Genomic DNA, 22,916 nt, shown 5'->3' with positions numbered 1-22,916 from the left:
GGAAAGTGCTCCTGCCTTTTTTTATATACTGTATCGTGAGGCAGATGCTGCACAGAAGCCCATAATTTGCATCATGCTGGAAAAAAGGTAATTGTTGCAGTGGATAAGCAACAAAAGTGTGCACTTTTTCCAAAAAAGCATAAAACTTCTAGCATAGTTAGTAAATAGTATACAATAATGTTTTCCCAGACCAATAACGACACAAAACAGAATTTTACAGAATGCCACAATAATGTCCAGGCAATTATAATACTAATCTCACATTTATATAGCACTTCACATAACAAAATATGTATTGCACTTGAACCCCTAAGATGTATTGCACTTGAGGGAAACATAAAATGACACAAAACATAAATAAGAAAGAAAGAAAAGAAAAACAGTTCAACGCCTGGCTGAAAATGACAACAGTTGCTATTTAGGTCCCCTTTACTTTATCAGGATGTTCTGAATCGCTCATCAGCCTCCATCCTGACGGGCAGAGCCAGCCGAGCTATGAGGACCAGTTCAGCAGGCACACACAAACACACATAGAACCATACAGTCATGTCAGTCAGGCTCACGTAGCACCAGTACAGGCCCACAAATGCAGCAAGGCCCACCAGGGTGAAGAGGCTGGACACAGCCATGCACAAAACACTGCACCACTGTACCCCTTGGTCCTCACCATAGGCAGATAGCAGCATGGCCAGCAGGGCAAAGGCTACCAGCACCAGTGGAGAATACACACCCAGGATAGCGGTCGTTCTGAGAATGTTAACATGTGTCTCAAGAAGAGCAGGTCCACTGGCTGGCTGACATAACAGTCCACCAGCATCTTGTTGCAGCAGGCACAACTGAAAAGGACTGATGAAGGCCTCATTGGAGATGATAAACAAACCACCATAAACTATGAGAGCAGTTAACATCTGGATGAGGAGGAAGAGGAGCAGCAGCAGCACTGTAACCCACCACTGTCTTCCTGCAGACTTCATCACAGAGGGGATTGCCATGGCTGAAGTCTTCTGACCTCTGGTCTAGGAGGAGAAGAAAACCAGGGTAGTTTCAGTTTGCCAACTCAAAGTGACAGATTAGCAAATGGCAAATTAACATTTTACCAGTGTGATATTTAAACTGGCGTTTTTACATGGAGTGAAAAAGCAGTTGTAACAATGACTGGGTATATAATGCCTATTTTCTAATTCATTACCTTGTAGTAGAAGTATTTAGGCTATGGATGTTCAAGTCCTGTGCTGTGAAGAGATAGCATTGGTTCAGAAACAGACTCGAATAGGAAGGCTGTATAGGTTGTACATTAACTTGAAGTAGCCTTCGCAGAAACTGCATTTCAATGTTCAACTTTTAAAAAGTCAGCTGATCATGATATGGTGAGGTGACTCATGCAATGATCATATGACCTATCAAAATACTTACCAGTATTAGTTTCGTTTCGTTTGCGTTTTTACTTTGTCAAGCTGTTTCAAATTCCAATTTCAGCTGCGGGCAGGCAATATCATACTTTTAAATTGCTCGTTTGTGTCAGACAGACAGCCAGTAGCAATTAAACACCCACTAAAAATCACACGCCGGTGTGACAGTTAAGTCTAGGGGGCGGGGCCAGGCCGGGCTAGGAGGAAATGAAAGTTGAGCAGAAGGGAGAAAGGAAGAAGAAAGAAGCGTTGATTTCCTGGGATTTCCAGCCGGTTGATATTTAAGTGAGTTTTTAAATCTATGAAAGAAGTAGCGTAATCTTACTTACCATGAATGAAAGCATTGCCAATGTAAAATAGAAACCACAATTCGTGCTTTAGGAACATGACATCGAAACATAAAGGAAGGGACGATCTTTAAATATGTTTCAGCAATTCTCATAAATATCCCATATTGTTGACTGTATGAATGAATACCAATAACTTGCGGATTGACACTGTTCTCAGTTCTCACTCGTCCACATAGGCCTGCCCTGCAGCTCTCTGGACTCACACTACCAGATATGTCGACCACTCCAATTGAACATAGTGAAAATAATTAGGCTACACATATTTTATTTCCTTTATAAGAGAGCACTAGCTTTAAAGTGCAGCTCTGCCATAATAACTGACAAACTCTAAGCGTCCCCCCTTTTTGTAGGCTCAGGCTGCATTGTTATTCATCGCCAGTGTGAAAGTGAAAGTAACCCTTAAAATTAGCGAGAGCCAGTCGGTACTTTTTGTGGTAGGATACAGGAAGAGTGGACACCAACACATTCTGGGCACTAGGGAAAACTGGGCAGCTATTGGCAGAGTGGGCACCAGGCCTCGGAAGAATGGGCAGTACTTAGCTGTAGAATACAACTCTCGTAGACGTATTTATGATTCTGACGAGAGTTGTAGGGTTCACGCCCCATGGTCACAGGGACTTTCTGCACTATGCCCCGTAGACACTCCAAACATGTACAAATTGAAAATAAAGGTGCTTACCCCCAAGCCCCAAATGTTAACTGTCTCTACGTGGTAGTAGTTTAATGTAATAATCCATATCTTTCAATAAAGAAATGTTTTAATGCCGTCTGTGGCCGAACGCCATTTTTTCACCCTCGTTTACTTCCTGTTTACATTGAGTGTAATTCCGGGTTTCACCGGATGCGCCCAGTCACTACCGCCCATTGGGAACTTCCGACAGAATCGGCCACAGACGGCATTAAAACACTTCTTTATTGAAAGATATGGATTTTTACATTAAACTACTACCGTGTAGAGACAGTTAATATTTGGGGCTTGGGGGTAAGCACCTTTATTTTCAATGTGTACATGTTTGGAGTGTCTACGGCCGGGGCATAGTGCAGAAAGTCTCTGTCTCCATGGGGCGTCAACCCTACAACTCTCGTAGATTGAAAACGTCAGAATCACAAATACGTCTACGAGAGTTGTATTCTACAGCTAAGCAGTACTAGGGAACTCTGGTCACCAATTTAACAGAGTGGGCACTTGGAAATCTGGCCACCTCAGAAGAGTGGGCACTAGGGAAATGTGGGCACTCCCTCGGACTCGGAGGAGTGGGCACCTGGGAAATCTGGCCACAAAAACAGGTGTTTTAGGGTTTGTGTCCACAGAAAGCGTTTCACACCTATCTGTCATGTCTATGAATCAGAATCTTTTATTGCCACGACATTACAGGTGTACAGATGGGTAAAACAGTGGGTGAAATTCGTTTTTGTGCTAGCCTCATCGTTTTGATTGTTTCCAGAAAGAAAGAAAAGAAAGGGGTCAAGGAAAGTAAAAAAAAAGAAGAGGTGCCCAATCTTCTCCCCCAATTGCCCAGCCTTCCCAAAAACAAATGGTGCCCAGATTTCCTCAGTGCCCACCCTTCCTGTATCACTTTTTGTAGACATCTTGTTAGTCATCAGTGTAAAAGTGAACGTAAACACGAGTTACGCATACACACACACACTGTGTGAATCATTTCTAGCTGTCCATAGCTATAACTGGTTTATTTTTGCACACAGAGCAACCATTTTAATCCAGCCATGCCTATGTGTACAATTTCTCTTGGTCCGTGTCCATTTCATTTTAGATGACAATATTTTGGGAAGAGAATGCACTAAACAACCACATTGTCATTGACAGGTCAACATGAACAATAAGCGAATAGAATTCTCAAAGAAACTTGACAGCATTCCAGTTTCAGGTACCACGCATGCACTTGAAGCATAATATATTCATTGATTAAAGCCCACTTTTCCATGCTGAATGTTGGCAGTACATTCGTAGCATTTAGGCTGCTTTTGTTCTATGTTCTCTTTAGACTACCATGGCTTGGAAAACCAGGGTGCTACATGCTATTTAAACAGTGTTCTTCAGGTGCTCTTCATGACCAGGGACTTCCGAGAGGATATGAAATCAAGGTATCATTTTGCATATAGCCTATTACAACTGGTTCAGGTGAAGTTTGTTTGGCCTACAACAAAGCACATAGTACAGGTTACTGCTTAGAGATGGGTAGGCTACATGCATCGATCTGCATAGCCTACATGTAGCTTGTATGGTTGTATCTGTTTGTCATCACTGTATGATGATGTGGTGTAACCATGACTGCTATTATGTCTTTATTGCCACAGGGTCAGACACAGTGGTCAAGACTCGACAACCATTGATCCACACCTGGGAAGATTGTTTACTGATTTAGAGAGACATACAGCTAACACACGTAATATCACAAAACACTTGGGGATTACTAAAGGTAAGTTTTGATGTGACATTGAGTTAATTTCTATGTTCATAATATGATAGAGATGTGCAATTTACCAGGGGGCATGCATTTGTTGATTTATTTTCATCCATGGTGAGGTTTCTAAATTACATTCTAGAAGAATACAGGATGACCGTATCTTAATCTAAAGCAATTAATTTAATTATTTAAGCAATTAAGTAGGACAAGGTGGACAAATTCAGGACTGTCTTGCATTTGAGTGATGGAGGTCTCACTGAATATAGAATATGCCCACAGTCTTTCACCCATTCACAGGCAATTCACTCTGGGATGTGTGAATGACCATTATAGCTGTAGTTGGTGAGGTAATAATTACCTATGGACACATACTGTAGGTCTGTCTGTCTGTCTGTTATGTAGCATCTAGTGTTTTAGGAACCATTATGTTTTCAGTTGCAAAATGTGTCTGCTGTAAATGTACACTGACGGTTAACAATGCACCTCATTGTTCATGAGTGATTAGAAATGGGTCCTATAATGTAAGAGAGAATGGGCCTCAAAATAGTGCCCAGTTCCCCACAAAATTGTGCTTAATAATTCTCTCAAGTGCCCAGTTCTCAGGTTAACTTCTGAAAACATCCCACCTTCTGTTTGGTCACTTTTCAAGAAATTGCACACTGCCTGTATCCATCTGTATTGTTGTTTATAACTGTTACTATGCAGCTACAATGTCAGAAACAAAACTAGTTTTTACTCTTATGTTACTGTACACATGATGTAACGATAAAGAACCTTGAACCTTATGCCTAATTTATGATCCACTCCCTGTATGACTGAGTTGCAGACCAAAAGTAGAAGATATGTAAGTGACACATTATGAGCTTATACTGTGCTAGTTCTGTGACGCCATCGTATGATGAAGCATAAATGTGGCTTTACTCACCTCCACTTCCAGTACATGAACAACGGGACTCTGCAGAGTATCTTGAGAAAATCCTAAGTCTGACCAGCCCTGATGTGTCCCAGGTAAGTAGGTGAAAGGTCAGAAAGAGAAAAGATATGAGAATGATTTTAGTAATTTCGAAGCAGTTCTGTGAGTCTCCCTATAAATTCTTCAATAATATAATTCTTCAATTTCTTCAAATATCCTTTTTCAGACAGGCACACATCTCTGCACATGGGCAGCTGGGGATTGTAGTATAGGCTATAGGAAGAAAATATGACATATATGTTTTGAAGCTGAGAATATATTTTGAGAAGCAAAACTATGTCTCAAATGAAAGTACAGCAGTGGCAGCACAGAAATATATGTGGAGGGTTAATTGGCTTAATGACTAAATTGGGAAAAAACAGGGTGTGAAAAATAATTGACCACTCTAAATGTATATACAATAAGTATGGAATTTGTTCTATGGACACTTTGACGGGAAAGGATTGATTGTGGTGTTGCATCATGTATTAACTAGCCACTAAGGCTGCTATATAATACTGTACTTGTTTATCTTTGTGTTGAGATATTTAAAGGACATCTGAGACACAGGACCACATGCTCTCACTGTTGGAAGCAGACTGATGTGGATGGACTATTTTGGACTCTTCCACTCTCGATGGAAGATTCCCATTCTCAACCCTACAGCGTGGTACAGTAACTTTTGACTTATTAGCAATGACATTGTTTCATTTCTTAAGAGGTAAATGGGGCACATGAAGTATAAGCAACTCTCTTGTGTTTTCAGAGCGATGGCTTTAAGGCATTCTTTATGGCATCAGAACTGGACAGACATAACAAGATGTACTGTGAGAAGTGCGAAACAAAGACACGTGCAACCGTTGTGAGTATTCTGTATGAAGCATGTACAAGTCAAATTTAAGTCTTAAGTCTGGAATATGTTGCCAGAATTCAGAAGCACTTTTTTTAGCCTGGAATTGGTTCTAGTTAAGGTTGTACTTAACATTAACATTTGCCAATAACATTTTACATGACATAGGACAATGACTGAACAATAGCATTTTGCAAGACATACTGTAGGACAAGGACAGAACACTGACAATTTATAAGACCTAGGACAATGACAGAACAATACCATTTTATAAGACATTGGACTATGCAAAACAATTACATTTTACAAGACATACTGTTGGACAATTTCAGAACCATAACCGTTTACCAGACAAACGACTGTGTGCAAATGACAATGTGCAAACATCAGCCTTCAATATCCTTAAATCTGTGTTTCTGTATATTTTGTGCTTCTATCTATATCAATCTATCTTATACATATATATAAACAAGGAAAGCCAGCTAACAAAGGATCCTGAAATTCTGATCCTGCTGCTCAAGAGGTTTGAGTTTGACTGTGGTCAGATGTGCTATGTCAAACTCCACTGTTGCGTGGATGTGCCTCAGACATTACAGACAGAGGTATTTCAACACATTTATGTACTTTTACCGTTGACTGTTTTCATTTAAAGGAATTTATCTCCATGTATCGGTACTCATACATCATTATGTCTCAGAGGTGGACTGTGGATAGTGTGAAACTGTACCTACCAATGACATCATAGGCAGGGATTTCTAACTTGATTTCAAAGGTATTTTTATTGATGCAGCAACCATGGCTACTATTTTAGTGTGCTAATGTTCCAGAAAGGCTGTTGTTTCTTTTAAATTGAAATCCATGTTGATGATTTTATTGGCAGATGCATTGTCAAAGCTATCAACAACTCACCTCTGACTGAGACACAGAGTGATTAGACAGAAATTGGGATTAGAGAATGCCAAAATAAAGAGATAATATATTTTTTAAGTGTTCCTTTAACATTTCTTATATTTTGGTTTATCTCTTTAATCAGAATTGCAGCTATAACTTCTATGCCTCTGTGGACCATTTTGGGAGTTTAAAAGGAGGGCACTACACTGCAACAGTCAAATCTTATGAAACTGGCGAATGGTATTGCTTTAATGACACCTATGTAAGAAAGGTGAGGAAAATATATTTGTTTTTCACTTGCATGCCAGATATTGTAGAGAAGCACCAATACAGAATACTCAGAGAGGGCTGCTCCGCATGATAAAGTAATCATTGTGCACTGCAGTATTTATAGAATAATTAAGTGACAACTAGTTTTCATTTCCCATTGACAGATCAAGCCACCATTTGGGCCATATGACACTGCTGTTAGGTAAACATTTTACCAGTCCACCTGTGTATCTCCACATAGATATTGCTGTTGAAGCTACCATTGTCATCTTTTTCATCACCGTTCTTATCTCCTCCCCCAATCAGGTCCACGAATGCTTATCTACTCTTGTACAGGAAAGGTAAGATTACAAATATAGAATATTCAGTCATTTATTAGTTGAACTGCCACAAAACAGTAAATTGAAAACTACCTTAATGAGGTGTGTGTGTGTGTGTGTGTGTGTGTGTGTGTGTGTGTGTGTGTGTGTGTGTGTGTGTGTGTGTGTGTGTGTGTGTGTGTGTGTGTGTGTGTGTGTGTGTGTGTGTGTGTGTGTGTGTGTGTGTGTGTGTGTGTGTGTGTGTGTGTGTGTGTGTGTGTGTGTGTGTGTGCGTGCGTGCGTGCGTGCGTGCGCGCACAATATGTATATAGGACTAGGAACATATCTCACTCTGTCCACATCACTGCAGACTTCTCCACTAGAGGGTGCTGTATAGTTAATAACTGTACAGAGCTTCGCACATAACCTACTAGTGATAGACATCATAATCTCATCATATCAGTAATCTCTCAATACGGATTCAGTTTAGCAGCTGAATTAGCAGAAAATTGCCGATGGGTTCCCAGATTGCTATATCAGTAATGGTGGATTCAAGCCCCCAATTATTTTGGAGTTCAAGAGACATGTTAGCCAATAAAGCCTTGGTTTGACATGCTGTATAAATAATGTAAAGCTTCAATGCAGTATGTGAATATATTAATGATGATGATTATTGTTGTTGTTGTTGATGTTATTTATGTGTTGTTGTTATTTATGTATTTATTTATTCGAACCTCTTGACTGAAACCAAGTAGGATGTGTAAACAACTGCTGTTGTAATTATTTTCTCTTCTCAGTGGCCTCGACAGATTATCAGGTGAAACATGAAGCTAACCTGGAACTCCCAAAGCCTGAGCAAAAGTGTGCGAAATCATCATGGTGGGACAATGACATGGAGATGAAGACACAGAGGGAGGCGAGTATTGATAGAAAGATGAACAAACAGCAGAATCAGTTTGGATTTGTCGTGCCGCCTGGAGACATGTTACCTCACTTATATCAGGAAACACCTTATTGGGAAGAACGATGCAGTTCTCAGTTTACCAATGAGGGCCATCTGGATAATGTTAAAAAAGCAGTGACGCAGACCATGACTAGACTGGATAATGATGTAAAAATGGCAATGATGGTTTACCCTGCAGAGAGAGGAAAAAACAAAGAAATCAACACTAGGGAACATCAAAAGGTTTACAAAACACAGAGGTACTATGATGCTTCATCAGAGGTTGGCAACTTTCATCCTAGATTAAGCACTGTGAGGCAGTATAGTGGCTATCCTTGTGAGAACATGGCTGATGGACGCAGTTATTTTAAAGAGAGTACAATAAGGCCAGATATAGCCATCAAGAGTGTTCAATATGGAAACACTGAGCATTTATCTGGCACAAAAGTATACAGAGATCTTAAACAAGGAGCTACACATTCATGTCATACCTATCCCAGTGGCACATCTGGACTGCCACAATTGTCCACACAAACACAGAGCCTCATTATGGACCCAATACCCATAGGCAGTTCACCGGTGTCATTTAAGAAGTCAAACGATTTTGTCAGAAACAAAGGGTACGTTCCTTCTTCCTCTTATTTGAGCCCCTTTAAAAATGCTAGGAGCAAGTCGTCAACTTTGCAAGGAGAAAATAAACCACCATGGAAGTAATGAATTAGAAGCTTATAGTGGAGATTGAAAAATGCATAAACAGTTCAGAGAAAGGGGAGGGACAATTAAACAACTTGGTTTCCTCAATTGAAAAACAAGCATTTGTTCTTGTCACTTGAAAATGCTGCATTTAAACTATTTACACTGGAAGTTATGTTCTCATTAGTTAAAGGAGACACACCATGAATTAAAAAAAAATATTTGATATTTAATATCATATCGTGTATGTCCCTCAAACCATTTTCAAAAGGTTTGAGCCTAAATCAACACTCAGATATACTCATCCCAAGTCAATTCTCTCAGGCTTATAAAGCACTTTCAGCTGCAATACCAAAACGTCCTGTTGGGCAGAGGGGTGCTACTGAGCAATTCTGTCTGTCAAAATACATGGGCAGAAAGTTTCGTGATGTAAGCAAACATGCCATTTCTGAGATGGCCTGTTCAGACACGCCCATTCTGAAAATCTCTGAAATGAGAATGAATGACTGAATGTTAAAAAAAAATATTTTTTGGGGTACAAGAGACACTGGGGAGCCCAAAAAATACCAAAAAAATAAAAAAAAGTGAAATTCATGGTGTGTCTCCTTTAAATACATTGTAGAAAAGCAACCACATAATTCTCAACACAAAAGTATGCTACATTTACACCATGAACCCAACTTGTCCCCAAAGTCTCTGTATTTGTTAATCCATACTTTCATGTCATTGTGAAGATATATATTTTATTATTTCAGTTTAGATCCTTTTATTTGATTTGATGTCTCTATTGAGCCAAATTGATATTCTAATTCATTGTTATGTACTGTGACTATTGTCAATGTGTTTAGTTTACACCATTTTTACAGAGACAAGTTACAAGGTCTCTGTAAAAAGACAAGGTGTTTATATTCATGATTGACAATCTTTTTCTGATATTACTTGATGTTAAGCAAAATAAGTAAAACCTGCATACCAAATAACTCCCCTTTGCAGATATTTATTGTAACATTTGTTTTGAGCCACCAGGCTCTTCCTCAGACTTCTGCTAGTCTGAGGAAGAACCTGGTAGCTCGAAACGTTACTCACAGTAAAGGTCTGCAAACAGCAGTCATTTGGTGTGTGGCTGTTTTATATGTTGCTTACGTGGCAAAGAGTCCGCACACTGGATCATGCTATTTTCCTTTATGTTTGCTTCTGCCCTGCACCTGGCATTTAAAATGTTGGATGTTTTTTACTTGTCTTTTGCTATTACTTGATGTTAACACATTTGTTTACTGTTGTCATTCAGTTTTCCACTTTTTATTACGTTAAATATATTATGTTTTACATTAATTGTAATTTATGTTTTTATGATTTCGTTATTTTCTCAACAGCATTCTGTATTAGTCAGAGCTTCAGTGTTAAAGAAATATCTATTGCAATAAAAGCTGATAATATACAGTACAGCTTATTTTATACAGTGTAAGGAAATGTTATTCCACTGGAGCTTCAAAACACATTCCCATTCTGCATGAATTTTAATTTAACTTTATTAATCCATACAGTGATTACCAGATTAACCGTCTTGAATACTGTAAAATATTGTAAGTAAATAAATGTAATCATGGAGATGAAATTCAAAACGGTAGAACCTAGATTTCACAATCATCTATACTATGTAGACAGACAGTAATGTTACCGTCCTTCCAGGCGATGGGATTAGGAAAATCATATGCATCCCTAAAGGGTTAGAACACTTTGGGAGAGGTTTGGGTTGTGTATTTACCTTGCCATGGTGTAACTCCAAAAGTGGACAAGAAATCAAAAATAATTGCTCCATTTATTAGAAATTGACAATTCAAAATATGTTCCTCATTGACTTACATTGTATGTTCTATATTGTCAATCAGCTTGGTTTGCGTTAGTATATGTGCTAAAATAGTGACTTTGAGAGCTGTTTTACCGTAATGTAAGTCAATGGGGGAGCATATTTTGAACTATCAATTTCTAATCAATGGAACAATTATTTTTGAGCTCTTTAGTCTAGAATCAATTTACAGGTTTAAAACAAACAGCTGAAAAATACAAAAAATATTGGAACTATGATTAAACTCAACAGTACTTAATTGTAGATTGATTGATTGTGTATCTACAGTATGTACAGTAGCTACTGTATGTGTGCATGTGGTGTTTTTAAGCCATAGGCGCAGGAATTTGTCTTGAAGCTACACCATCACTGCAGGGTATGACATTATCTTGGCTTGTAGTTGGTTATCATGTGCAAATGTGAGTCATTAGTCAACTGAACTCTTTGGCACTGAGTGTGCGGCTACTTTCACCTGCAGCTGGCACATCAAAAGGGATGCTATGTGTTGCACTCATGCATTAGTCAACTCAAGCATAAACATAATATCCATAACCTATAATTATCTCAATCAAATGTAATTATTCAGAATACAATGGTGTCAGGAAAAGACTCAAGGGCGACAGAGAAAGAGAGAGAGAGTGAATGGATGCTGCTACTGTATAGCTGAGTAAAGGGAGCTAATTGAGGCAGGTAGCATCCTTCAGCTTTGTTTTTTGGGCTAGAATGTTCCAATGTCAACCCAGCCTTCTGCGAATTAGTCAAAAGCAGGGACCACAAGCACAAGAAGATGAAAATGTCATTGTGGAGGTTGGGAAGATACTTGGGAAAAGCGAAGTTCCATTAAGGATGGAAGATATCCAGAACCTTTTCACAAAAAAGGGATACCCCAGGATTTCGGTCGAGAGGGGCCTGATCAAATTGAGGGGCCACTCGATCACACATCGAGGAGCCTCTAAACAATACAGTGCCAAAAGTGATTTTACTATGTTGACAAATGCTACAAATGTCATTGTTGCATAAACATGGGTTGTTTCACCAAAATAGGTACAAATGATCTTGTCAATAGGCTATTGATATTCCATACTGTTTGCCTGTAATTGGCTTAAAACAACTTGTGGGAGGGGCCTTATTTCTTATTAAAAAAACGAAAACAAAATTCCATACTTACAGATGTTCATGAATGCAACATCCAATTTGGAAAATTTGAATCGCATGTTGAGGAGCCTCTATAGAGCACACGTCCAAAAGCACTTTAACTTCTGCCCAATGTCCATAGGGGGCACCACAAATGTAAAATGTTGCAGTGTATGACATAGAAACTATATTTTCCCCCATTTTCCTCACTGCATGGTAACTGCATGGTGGCTGCATCCTACAACTTCCATAGCCCTGGCTAGGCAACCCAGCCTAGACATTGCTTTCTGTGGAGCGCTCTTTTTAATCATGTTTTAAAACTCTCTGTTTCTGATGATTTGGTACAGTTGGCAGGTAGTTAGAAAGTGTAGCTCTGTTTGTACCTAATCTTGTGTGCGGTGGACGGTGGTTGCCTATCTCTTGGGAGCTAGATCTGTCTGAAGCAGTCTCTCTCTCAATCTGCCTCTCATGCTGCTAGGCTGCTGTTTTAATGTCTTATATTTTATTTGATTATTTGAGTGCTATTATGATGAATTTAATGTATCATATTTGTATACACATTTACCTCTTTTTATTTTATGTTTTTATTCTGCTACTGGAAGTGGAGTGGATTTCTGCTGATCGCTGTTTTTCGTGTTTTGTATTTGTTGATGACATGTATTATTGTGTAAATTTAAGATAAGCAAGTCATTATTTTGAGAATGTTTCTCAATTGCAGATACCATGTCATTATTTGAGATGGTTACTCATAATTACTTGTGAAATGTTCTTCCACACATAGATATATGATCTGAAATAACACGAGTAGCGTTTGAAGGTCTTTGGTATGTTCTGCATATCAGCTGTTCTTCCTCGTTAAACATTTCCTGACCTTTGCCCTCTTACCAACGCGACTCTGCTCCATGGGCCTATCCCATCATACTCATTTTATGCAGTAATGGAATGGTTAGACATGGAAGTTTGTGACACCCTGCTGTCGTGCAACTCGAGCGAATTCGCAAGAAATGGACATTTCATTCATTCTTTTTCAAATTGTTGATAGGATCAGGGACGGATTAAGACTCAGGAGGCCAATTATCTATTACCCCCACCCCCACCCAGAATAGACAATCGGGTGGGCATGTAAACACACTACTGTAGTTAACGTGTGGGTCAACAAAGTACCATTTCTGGGGTGCCCGCTGGCCTAGTGGTCCAGGCGCATACCGCATGTGCTGGTAATCCAGCTTGACAGCGTGTCGCAGGTTTGACTCCCGATCCCTGAGGCCCACATATTTGAGCGTCAAATATACCAAATACACCTTTTAGTAAATTCCCTCCAAGGGCCCCTGGTAAACAAGGGCTGGTCACTGGCCATAATCCATCCACCTTGGGATAAACAACAAAGTCCCCTAATATCTTATCATCGTTATTTCTCATTGGATGAAATGAAAGAATAGCTAGTATAGGCATTATAGCATTGACGTAGTCAACGCTTTCGATAGGTCCCCAGTGTTGGTGTTGCACCTGTTGAAATAAAGGCTGGGTTATTTCATAGAGGGTGGCTGTGGCTGCACCTGTGGCTGTCAGTCACCAGGCAGAGAGGTCGACGAGGACTCCGGACGGAAACACTGTCCACAACTACATTGTTTTTTGCCGCAGCAAGAATGAACTTTAAGACTGTTGTTCCAGTCACAGCGTTCCTACTCGTTCTCCTGTCATCTGGTATGTCTTGAGTTATTTAATATTGCTGAGATAGCTTTTTTCTTCTTCTTAGCCCCTCTGTTTTTTTTTACTCATTTGTTGCTTTAATATGTTTTGTTTTGAAGCAATGTTGAATACCTAGAAAAGCTAAAAATTTGATGTATTATTATCATCATTATTATTATTACGTTTATGTAGGGGTGACTTTTATGCTTTGTTAGGCTGTTGAGCACAATTATGTGTCTAAAATAAATATTGAGCCCCTCGTCCCCGGTACACTTGTCTTCCATCGATGTATTAAAAATTTGGAAATAAAAACGTATGGTAATTGAATAGGATTGTAGAAATATTCTGTCTGCTTCAAACTTATCTTCTAACTTTACTGTCAACATCAGGCAACAACTCAGTAAGACTAAAATCACCATACCGGCTCAATCAAAAATGCTTTGGCTACAGGTAATACAGTGTCTATTTGAAATTAGTTTGGCCCTCAAAAAAGTTTCTTACAACAGCTGCTCATCACCTGACAGCAGGGGCCATGTTCATCTGAAATATGATCCACAAATTCACTCCTATTCAGGCATGTGAGTTTTACACTCGGAATGACTGTATATGTGTGTCTCATAATTATGTACAGCTATCTGTCTCTGAGTGGGCATCTCTCTCTCTGTGTGTGTGCGTGCGTGCGTGCATGTTTGGTGGTTTCAAGAGAGCTGGTGCAGGAACGAGGAGGAGCGTCTGATCAACTACCTGTTCAAAGAGCGACGCTACAACCGAGAGTTACGGCCTGCCGAGAATCAACAAGAACCTGTAGATGTGTACCTCGCTCTCACTCTCTCCAATCTCATCTCACTGGTATGCTGTGTGTGTGTGAATAACTTGTGGGTTATACTTGATAAAATCCTTGTAACAATTTGCAAGTATTTTGTAAGCACATTTTACTTGTAATATCACATATCAGGTATCACTGTAATGTCACTAACTCACTTACCTGTATCAAGTAAAATGTATTTACCACTAAACTTAACATTTGTGAAGATATCACTATAATTATGTATATAGTTTGCTGTTAATGAATGTTACCAAATACATGTAAACACTGTCTCTATGCATTTAATATAATTTTATCACAAATCACACAACTAAATACAATTAATGTCAACATTAAAATGTTAATAATCCCATCCTTAACAAGTACTTGTGTGTGTATTCATTTATGTGTGTAATGATAAATTAGACCTATTTGATTTGATGTGGGAAATTCAGTTTTCTGCTTCACCCAGCTGATTGCTACCCAGTCAGACTTGAGTGCAGTGTCTTCCTCAGGGACACACTCGACACAGTGCCAGGTCTGGAAATCAAACATGGAACCTTCTGTTTTCCAGGCAGATTCTCTACCCATTCAGCTATGGCCTCTTTACCCATTCAGCTGTGTGTGTCATTGTGTGTTTGGAATGATAGTCATGTAGGATTAACATTGCACAATTACTCTATTTTTAGCCCAGGAGGCACAAAATATAGATGGGCATGCATGCCACATGACACAAACAGCAGGAGATGATGTTTTAACCTAACAAAGCTATACTGTAGTATTGAAATAACCACAATTCTAAAAGTCAATCATTTTACAATAAGCTAAATTGACAAACCAATCCCTCTTAAGTGCTTGGTCAAATCCATATCAGTATCAGTATCTCACACATCCACTCCAACCCAATGTTCTTATCTCCAAGCATTATACTCTATCAAAGTTAAAACAATCATCAATTTGTGAGTAAATATTGCAAAGTTTAGTTTGTGTAAATATTACCTTGATTTAAGACAAATCCACTGCATCCAACACAGAACTGGAAAGATGCTTTTCAAATATTCAATTACCTTACAGCCCTCTGACATGGGGCAATTGGGAACATTAACCGGCACTCTGGACTAGTGCATCTATTAAAACCATAAAGCATTAAAACAATTTTAAACAACTACTGTAAATATATGAAGCGTTCTAGATAAAGAGTTACAATGTTAACTTGTTCCTATCCTTATCTGTAATAACCATCAATGACACAAAGACCAGGAGCCAGTTTCACCACTTCACACTAAGTTCAAACTTAGCCTAGCTTTTAAAAAGCCATTTAAGCTATAACTGGGCTAAGTTTGAACTTAGTGTGAGGTGGTGAAACTGGCTCCTGGTGCCTTTGTTGGTCCAAAACGGAAAACATTTAAACTGGTTAGCCAGGGCAACATTGAACTCGCCGACGTTACTATTTTTGTCAAGTGCCCTACATACTAGTGGGAACAAGTGTTTATAATTAAACAGATATTAATAGTCACACTGTCACACAATACGTCATCATTCCACTGTGATTATCATTGCATCTATCTATGTATTGCACTAAACTATCTTACAAACAGTGACATCCTGTAGTTTTCTAAGTCAACCACGTCCTGGCCATATTTGACCACATCCAACAGTCTTTTGGAGAATTCAAACTGAAGAAGGCTATATTAAAGTCTGTGTCTGGACAGTGGCATGTCCATTTAAAAACAAACCGCTGAATGTTTGAGTCAGATCCAATGGAGATGGCTCCATAGTGTCAAGGTCAAGGTCAAGGTTAAGTTTATTAATGTACCAAACAGGGCAATTTATACTGCAGCAAATAATAAAAACTCTAAAACAAAGTAAACATATAAACAAGAACATAGACATAGACATGGACATCGTCACAAGATCCAGATAATAATAATAGTATAAGTAAGTATAACAACAACCATCCTCCCACCCACGCACCTCCATAATTGTGGACAGTAGACCATGACCATATTGCACCATGGGAAACAAAAGAAAGAATAAAAAAAAACACATCAGCCCATCCTCCCAGATGGAGATGGGCCTGTCTTTGCAAGCAACATGGAGAAGTGAGTTGCATTGTACCTTCCAGCAGCTGTGATTGTACAGTACTTGTACTTGCCACAGGGATAGCATTTAAGACAGCCACTTCAACTTTAAAACTTTTACTTCTGGGGACAGACTCCACAGATTGTACCTCACCCACCCACCCCTTCCCTTGAATAATGTTGCTTGAATGTTGCTTCCAGGCTTTAACTTGTGTGACTCTGCACCTTCACAGTGCCAGGAAACCCTATTGCTTAGTAACCCTAGAGCACATTACATTTTTGTGCTTGTACTTAATTTGAATCATTGAAAACTATCTACTTAGTTTGTTCTTCCAGATGGTATACAATTGCCTTTTCAGTGAACTATTTGGGCCATCGCTAAGTGGAATATCTCCACCCTCATATATATATATATATATATATATATATATATATATATATATATATATAGCCTATATATTATTCTAAAATGTAATTGGGGGACCTCCCAAAATAAATGATAACATGCTTTTATTTTTCTCTTCCTCCCCTAGAAAGAGGTAGACGAGACACTGCTGACCAATGTTTGGATTGAACATGTAAGTCAATGAGAACTTGTTCCCCTTACACGTATCATGGAAAACAGGTTTTCCAGTTTATCATTGTAATCCTGCTTTCATGTGTGTGTTTTGACAGATTTGGAGTGACTACAGGTTGACGTGGAATGTTTCAGAGTTTGATGACATAAGCGTCCTTCGTCTCCCATCCAATATGGTGTGGCTGCCAGACATTGTTCTGGAGAACAAGTGAGATTCATTCTCATCATTTCTCTTTCAACAAAGATATTTAATCTGTATTACTGGGGCAGAATTACAGCTTCCAAACAGGGGCTTGGGTGCAAAAGATCAATTTAATGCTGTGTGTGTGTGTGTGTGTGTGTGTGTGTGTGTGTGTGTGTGTGTGTGTGTGTGTGTGTGTGTGTGTGTGTGTGTGTGTGTGCGTGCGTGCGTGCGTGCGTGCGTGCGTGCGTGCGTGCGCGCGAGTCCAACTGTTTGACCTGTGAGAAGTCTAAGATATGTTCAAAACTCAGCTGCCCGGCAGCACCCACTCCAGAGACCACTTATCACACCAGTCCTCCATGACCTACACTGGCTGCCTGTCAAAAAAATGATTCACTTCACGGGGGGGGGGGGGGGGGGGGTTGGACATACTCAGTTCCATTGGGGGGATGGATATCCCCCCCACTTTTGGGATGAAGAGAAAAGAAAAAGAAGAAACCTCCAACATGTACACTTCATGGAGATTTTTTTTTTTTTACGAATTAACCGAATTAACCAAATTAACCAAATTAATGTAACAATTAATGTCCCCTTCGGTTCTAAAATGCTCTCTGCGTCCTTTCCCCCCCACACGCGTCTCTGGGTACTCAGAAAAGTGCTATATAAATTACAGGTATTATTATTATTATTAAGAATCACCTACTGAAAAGTGGAGTGCGGTACTCCCTCTGCAATGTTTCTTCAAATGTTTTAGCACACAGTACACCCTCAATATTAATAACATGATACTTTGTCATAATGCTTTTCATTTAGGATGATGTTTTGTTTTTGGACCTTGACATTATTTTGCAACTGTAATGTTGTGTTTCAGTAATGATGCCCAGTTCAAGGTGGCTTACTTCTGCAATGTGCTGGTTTACTCCACCGGTGAGGTAACCTGGCTGCCTCCGGCCATCTTCAGGTCATCCTGCTCCATCAATGTCAACTTCTTCCCCTTTGACTGGCAGAACTGCACCCTCAAATTCACGTAAGACCAATGGTTCAAGTTAATTGTCAGATGTTATTAATAATAGGCATGTGAAATTCATTTTGCACTAAAACCCCCCACTCTACTACAGTCTCAGGAATAAGAAGAAGGATAAAAGAGTGAAAGATAAAACATAGGTAGCACAACGGCCAGGATTTGGATTGTCCCCATTTAGTCACAACACTAAGATCAAAGAGTACACAAAGATGTGCCACTCAATAAACCCTGGCACTGCTCCCATCTCCACCCACAGCAGAGCCAGAGCCCAAATCACACCCCACTACCACAGTGGTATTGCTACTTTTTACTTAAGTGAAAAAAGGGGTGGGGGAGTACCAGTACTTCTTCCACCACTGCAAGACCATAGACAACACCACACTGCAGAATAACACACCTGTTCAGTGATGGTGGTAGATTTAAGACCCATCCTCCTAACAGATGTGATTTGAACTCCATTTCCCCTGGTGCACTGCAGCTCTCTGTCCTACAATGCCAAAGAGATCACCATGCGACTGAAGCAGGAGTACATGGAGGACCAGATAACTAAATTCACAGTGGAGTGGATCATCATTGACCCTGCCAGCTGGGCAGGTAGATGACCCCTATCCGCAACACACACACACACTCACACGCATGCGCGCACCCTTGCGATCTCTCATTAGATTACAATGATAAAGGTAGAGCCTCAGACTTTAAAAACAAGAATGACCAAAGTCATAATAAAGCCGCATGCGGCAGGCTTTTTTGGCCCCAATCTTTTCATAGACCTGATTACTTGTTTTTTTGGATTGCTTGTTTCTCTCGCCAAACCTGGCAACATAGCGTCGCAGATTAACGCTCTAATGTTTTTTATGTAAGTGGTGGCAACATTTTGTGACACCACACGGGTCTTCCCAACAATAGCTAAGATTGAAGTCAGTGTGAACATGGCCAAATAATAAGTTAATAGCCAAACTAGGTCTAATGAAGCATGCTAGCATTGAGGCTAACCCTCCTGCCTGAAGCTGTCTCCCTTTCTCTCTCTCTGCAACTCCGTGCGTTGTCTTGTTGTGATTTGTGTTCGTCCATGCTGGCCCCTAATATGGTCTGCTTCCGGGTGGATCAACCTAACATAACAATGAGGATCGTTCTGATTGGATCCCTTCCCAACTAGTCCCTCAAAAAGAGTAATTCTGATTAGATCTCTTCTCCATTCGTCCCGCCCTAACATTTTCGTCTCGTCTAATTCGTTGACTAACGTGTCCATTACATTTTCGTCTCCCCATTGGCTTAAAAGGGGGGCTTAAAAGGGGGGAAGTGTGATGGACAGCCAGGACAGCCAATGACACTTAGGTGTCACAAAATGTCACTCGGGTGTCGGACTAAGGTGTCACAAAATGTCACTCGGGTGTCGGACTAAGACTAGTGCTGTTTATAGAGCCGCGCTAGCGCATGCGGCTAAAAATATGGCAGTCACATGGAATTAGATTTTGAATTCTGTAAGCTGGGTGCAAGTATTGTTTGTTTGTTTGTTTGTTTATTTGTTGGTTGTCATTGACATTGTCCGTATGCTCTGTGGGGGTTAGTCTGGGGGGGGGACATGCCATGTCTGACATGGGGGGTGTGGTGTCTCTTAAGACTGCCAGAGTATTTTCATAAAGTACTCCCCCAGTGCCAGCGATTTTCTTTTTTTTTTTTTTTGTTATTTTGTAATTCGATTTTCAAATAGTTTGTCTTTCTGCTTTTTAAACACATACCACAGATCGACCAGCAGAGAGCAGTACATTGACACCTCAATCACTCGCTGACTCGTTCGACCCCCTCCAAACAGGCCAAACAGTGTATAGTCATAAACCGGATGTGACGTTTTCGACAATTGCTGATCGGCCTTAAATACGATGTGATACACGACTACGATGACTGATCGTCACCCAGACTATAGAAAATAGAAGTGGAGCTCTCCGTTAGTTTTTTATACCGTGTGAAAAGACGTGTTTTTGCCTATTCTGGACGAAAATGACCGGGGGAAAAAAATGAGAACCGGAAACAGAATCTGCGTCATGAATCCGGCCCCTGTGAGTCTGAAGGAATCATAAAGTGAAAGTGATGATGAAAAATAAACAGAACAGTGCGATCACAGTAAAAGGTAAAAAACTCGGGATTTCTCGTTCTGGCACTGAGGGCATTCAGAAAAAACTCGGGATAACTCGGGGCTTGGCACTGAGAGAGTTAACTGCTTGAACATTAGCCAAAAATAGGTGAACTACAAGATCACAATGCGTCACAACGTGACCCGTTGTGAGCTTGTAGCCTATTTTTGGCAAAGAGATTTAGTGTGTGTAGAGTGAACCAGCGTACCAAGTAGTTGCAAATCAGGTAAATTTTTTATCAAGAATAGAGGGTATAAGTGATTAAGTGAGTGTTGTTTGTGTAAAAAAAAAAAGAGAAAAAAAAATATTGTATTATATCTTTATACCCTGTTCCATGCCCTCTTCTTCGTCGCCAGAGAACGGCGAGTGGCAGGTCATCCACCGCCCGGCCAAGAGGAACATCAACAAGCACATTCCCAAGGAGAGCAGCAAGCACCAGGACATAACCTTCTACCTCATCATCAAGCGGAAGCCCCTCTTCTACATCATCAACATCATCATCCCCTGTGTGCTCATCACCTTCGTCGCCTCGCTGGCATACTATCTCCCTGCTGACAGTCAGTGCAACTAGCAGTTTAAAAGATATGTCAAAGTGTCAAATGTAACGTTTTAACCACTTTGTTGACGGAGGTCCCCCAGGGGTTGATTTTAGGCCCCGTCGTTTTCCCCTCTACACCAACTCTCATTGTTGAAAATAGCCAATCTACAAGCTCACAATTGTACAACACAGCGTAAAGCCTGATTTATACTTTTTTCAAATGCCGAAAATAGACGATCTACAAGCTAAACATGTGTGCTTGTAGTTTAGCTATTTTCAGCACAAGACAGCCTTGTGGTGCATTAAGCCTAACTGGGTCAATCCTGTAGAGACTGGGATTTAGCATCAAGTAAACAACCGTGAATCACGATCCAATAAAGAAGATAATAAAATTAGATAGGACCTAATTTCGTCTGATGAACTTGTTCTTTCATCGACCCTGTCCGCTAATCTCACCAAACACTTTTGGGTCCCGATCACTGAGCGAGAAACACTGTTCTTGAAGATAGTGCAGCATGTTAAAAATAAGATGTTATTTTGCCCCTTCCAAAATCCTGATCGAAGACAAACATTTTAGGAGGGCAGAAAGCATTGTGTTGTGACATGTTGTGGGCATGTAGATCGGCTATTTTCAACAAAGAGGTTTGGTTTAGAGAGAAATCCTAGTGGACCTATTATAGAGCCCTGGGGGACCCCAGTCAACTGTACTGTAGGGTTTAAGTTTTTGGAACAGCAACCAACAACAGATACTATGTATGTGTGAGTACCTGTGCTGTAAATATCTGTGTGTGTGTGTGTGTGTGTGTGTGTGTGTGTGTGTGTGTGTGTGTGTGTGTGTGTGTGTGTGTGTGTGTGTGTGTGTGTGTGTGTGTGTGTGTGTGTGTGTGTGTGTGTGTGTGTGTGTGTGTGTGTGTAGGTTGTGAGAAGTTGACTCTGTCCATTTCTGTGCTGCTGGCTCAGTCCGTGTTCCTGCTGCTGATATCACAGAGGCTGCCGGAGACCTCCATGTCCATACCGCTCATCGTCAAGTAGGCCCAGGGTTTGATTTTCTGGGGAAATGGGGGAAATCCGTGCCTCTACTTTTGATCATCATTTGATCTGGTCATTCATTGTTATGGCCAGTGGGGTTAAGTGATATTTCTTCATATATTGACGTGTCTATTTTGGATATGGGGCTCCCACGAATGTTGCCCAATTTTTGCGAGGGGCATGGGGCCTCAATTTGTTATTTATTCATAGATGACGAATCCAGTGAGAAACTAACCTCCGCTCTCCACAGTCACGGAAGTGCTGGAAATGACCAAACTAATAGGTCTCTATCACGCATATGCACACGCATGCACGCACACGCGCGCACACACGCACACACACACACACACGTGTGTTTGTGCATTGGCAGGTACCTGATGTTCATCATGGTGTTGGTGACGGTGGTGGTGTTGAACTGTGTCGTCGTTCTAAACCTGCACTTCAGGACTCCTTGCACTCATGTCATGACAGAATGGACAAAGCAGGTACAGTGTACGTTCTGCCCCTAGCATAACTATGCCCTAGCATAACTATTCTGGGCATGTCATTATAGGCGAACATCCGGAATAAAATAGGCAAACATTATAGTTGTACCACATACAACTCTGTACATCGCATATTGGGTGCGTCACAAACACGACGCATTATAAGGTTGTACTGTAGATCGCTGCACTCGGCTGCACAAAACAGGCGGCTGCTGCATTTATCAGCCTGCAACGTGTGCAGGTGTGACCGTACCCTTAGGGTGGATTTTTCTTACCAACTGCATTTTCTTAATCCTTTAAGTGTGTTTTTTA

The 22,916-nt window shown here is 40.3% G+C and overlaps 2 protein-coding genes across 2 annotated transcripts in view; both read left to right on the top strand.

Moving 5' to 3' along the window:
- The first annotated feature begins 1,602 nt into the window (after nt 1-1,602).
- On the top strand, nt 1,603-11,989 carry LOC311034855 (ubiquitin carboxyl-terminal hydrolase 47-like). The gene is made up of 12 exons (XM_084042879.1): nt 1,603-1,694; nt 3,585-3,645; nt 3,763-3,862; nt 4,076-4,197; nt 5,123-5,193; nt 5,682-5,807; nt 5,904-5,999; nt 6,461-6,589; nt 7,021-7,149; nt 7,313-7,350; nt 7,455-7,489; nt 8,245-11,989. The coding sequence occupies exons 2-12, from the start codon at nt 3,591-3,593 to the stop codon at nt 9,102-9,104; spliced, it is 1,761 nt and encodes a 586-aa protein (XP_083899005.1). The 5' UTR covers nt 1,603-1,694; nt 3,585-3,590; the 3' UTR covers nt 9,105-11,989.
- Nucleotides 11,990-12,135: 146 nt separating this feature from the next.
- Nucleotides 12,136-22,916, top strand: part of LOC311034856 (acetylcholine receptor subunit delta-like) — a 15,215-nt gene continuing 4,434 nt past the window's right edge. Inside the window, exons 1-9 of the mRNA XM_084042880.1 lie at nt 12,136-13,767; nt 14,456-14,601; nt 17,172-17,216; nt 17,314-17,423; nt 18,268-18,423; nt 18,899-19,014; nt 20,909-21,109; nt 22,007-22,118; nt 22,490-22,604. Of these exons, the coding sequence (XP_083899006.1) occupies nt 13,710-13,767; nt 14,456-14,601; nt 17,172-17,216; nt 17,314-17,423; nt 18,268-18,423; nt 18,899-19,014; nt 20,909-21,109; nt 22,007-22,118; nt 22,490-22,604 (1,059 nt within the window). The 5' untranslated portion in view covers nt 12,136-13,709. The remainder of the gene's footprint in view (nt 13,768-14,455; nt 14,602-17,171; nt 17,217-17,313; nt 17,424-18,267; nt 18,424-18,898; nt 19,015-20,908; nt 21,110-22,006; nt 22,119-22,489; nt 22,605-22,916) is intronic.

Source organism: Gymnoscopelus microlampas (assembly GCF_963454915.1).
Source record: "Gymnoscopelus microlampas genome assembly, chromosome: 19".
NCBI lineage: Eukaryota > Metazoa > Chordata > Actinopteri > Myctophiformes > Myctophidae > Gymnoscopelus > Gymnoscopelus microlampas.
The sequence above is the reverse complement of the archived record's forward strand: the minus strand, read 5'-3'. Positions and strand labels throughout refer to the sequence as shown.

Coding starts and splice junctions, on each gene's coding strand:
- LOC311034855 (XM_084042879.1), top strand. CDS start 3,591: ATGAACAATAAGCGAATAGAATTCTCAAAGAAACTTGACAGCATTCCA. Junction 5,194..5,681: donor CCAGCCCTGATGTGTCCCAG/GTAAGTAGGTGA, acceptor CTTTGTGTTGAG/ATATTTAAAGGACATCTGAG. Junction 6,590..7,020: donor CTCAGACATTACAGACAGAG/GTATTTCAACAC, acceptor CTCTTTAATCAG/AATTGCAGCTATAACTTCTA.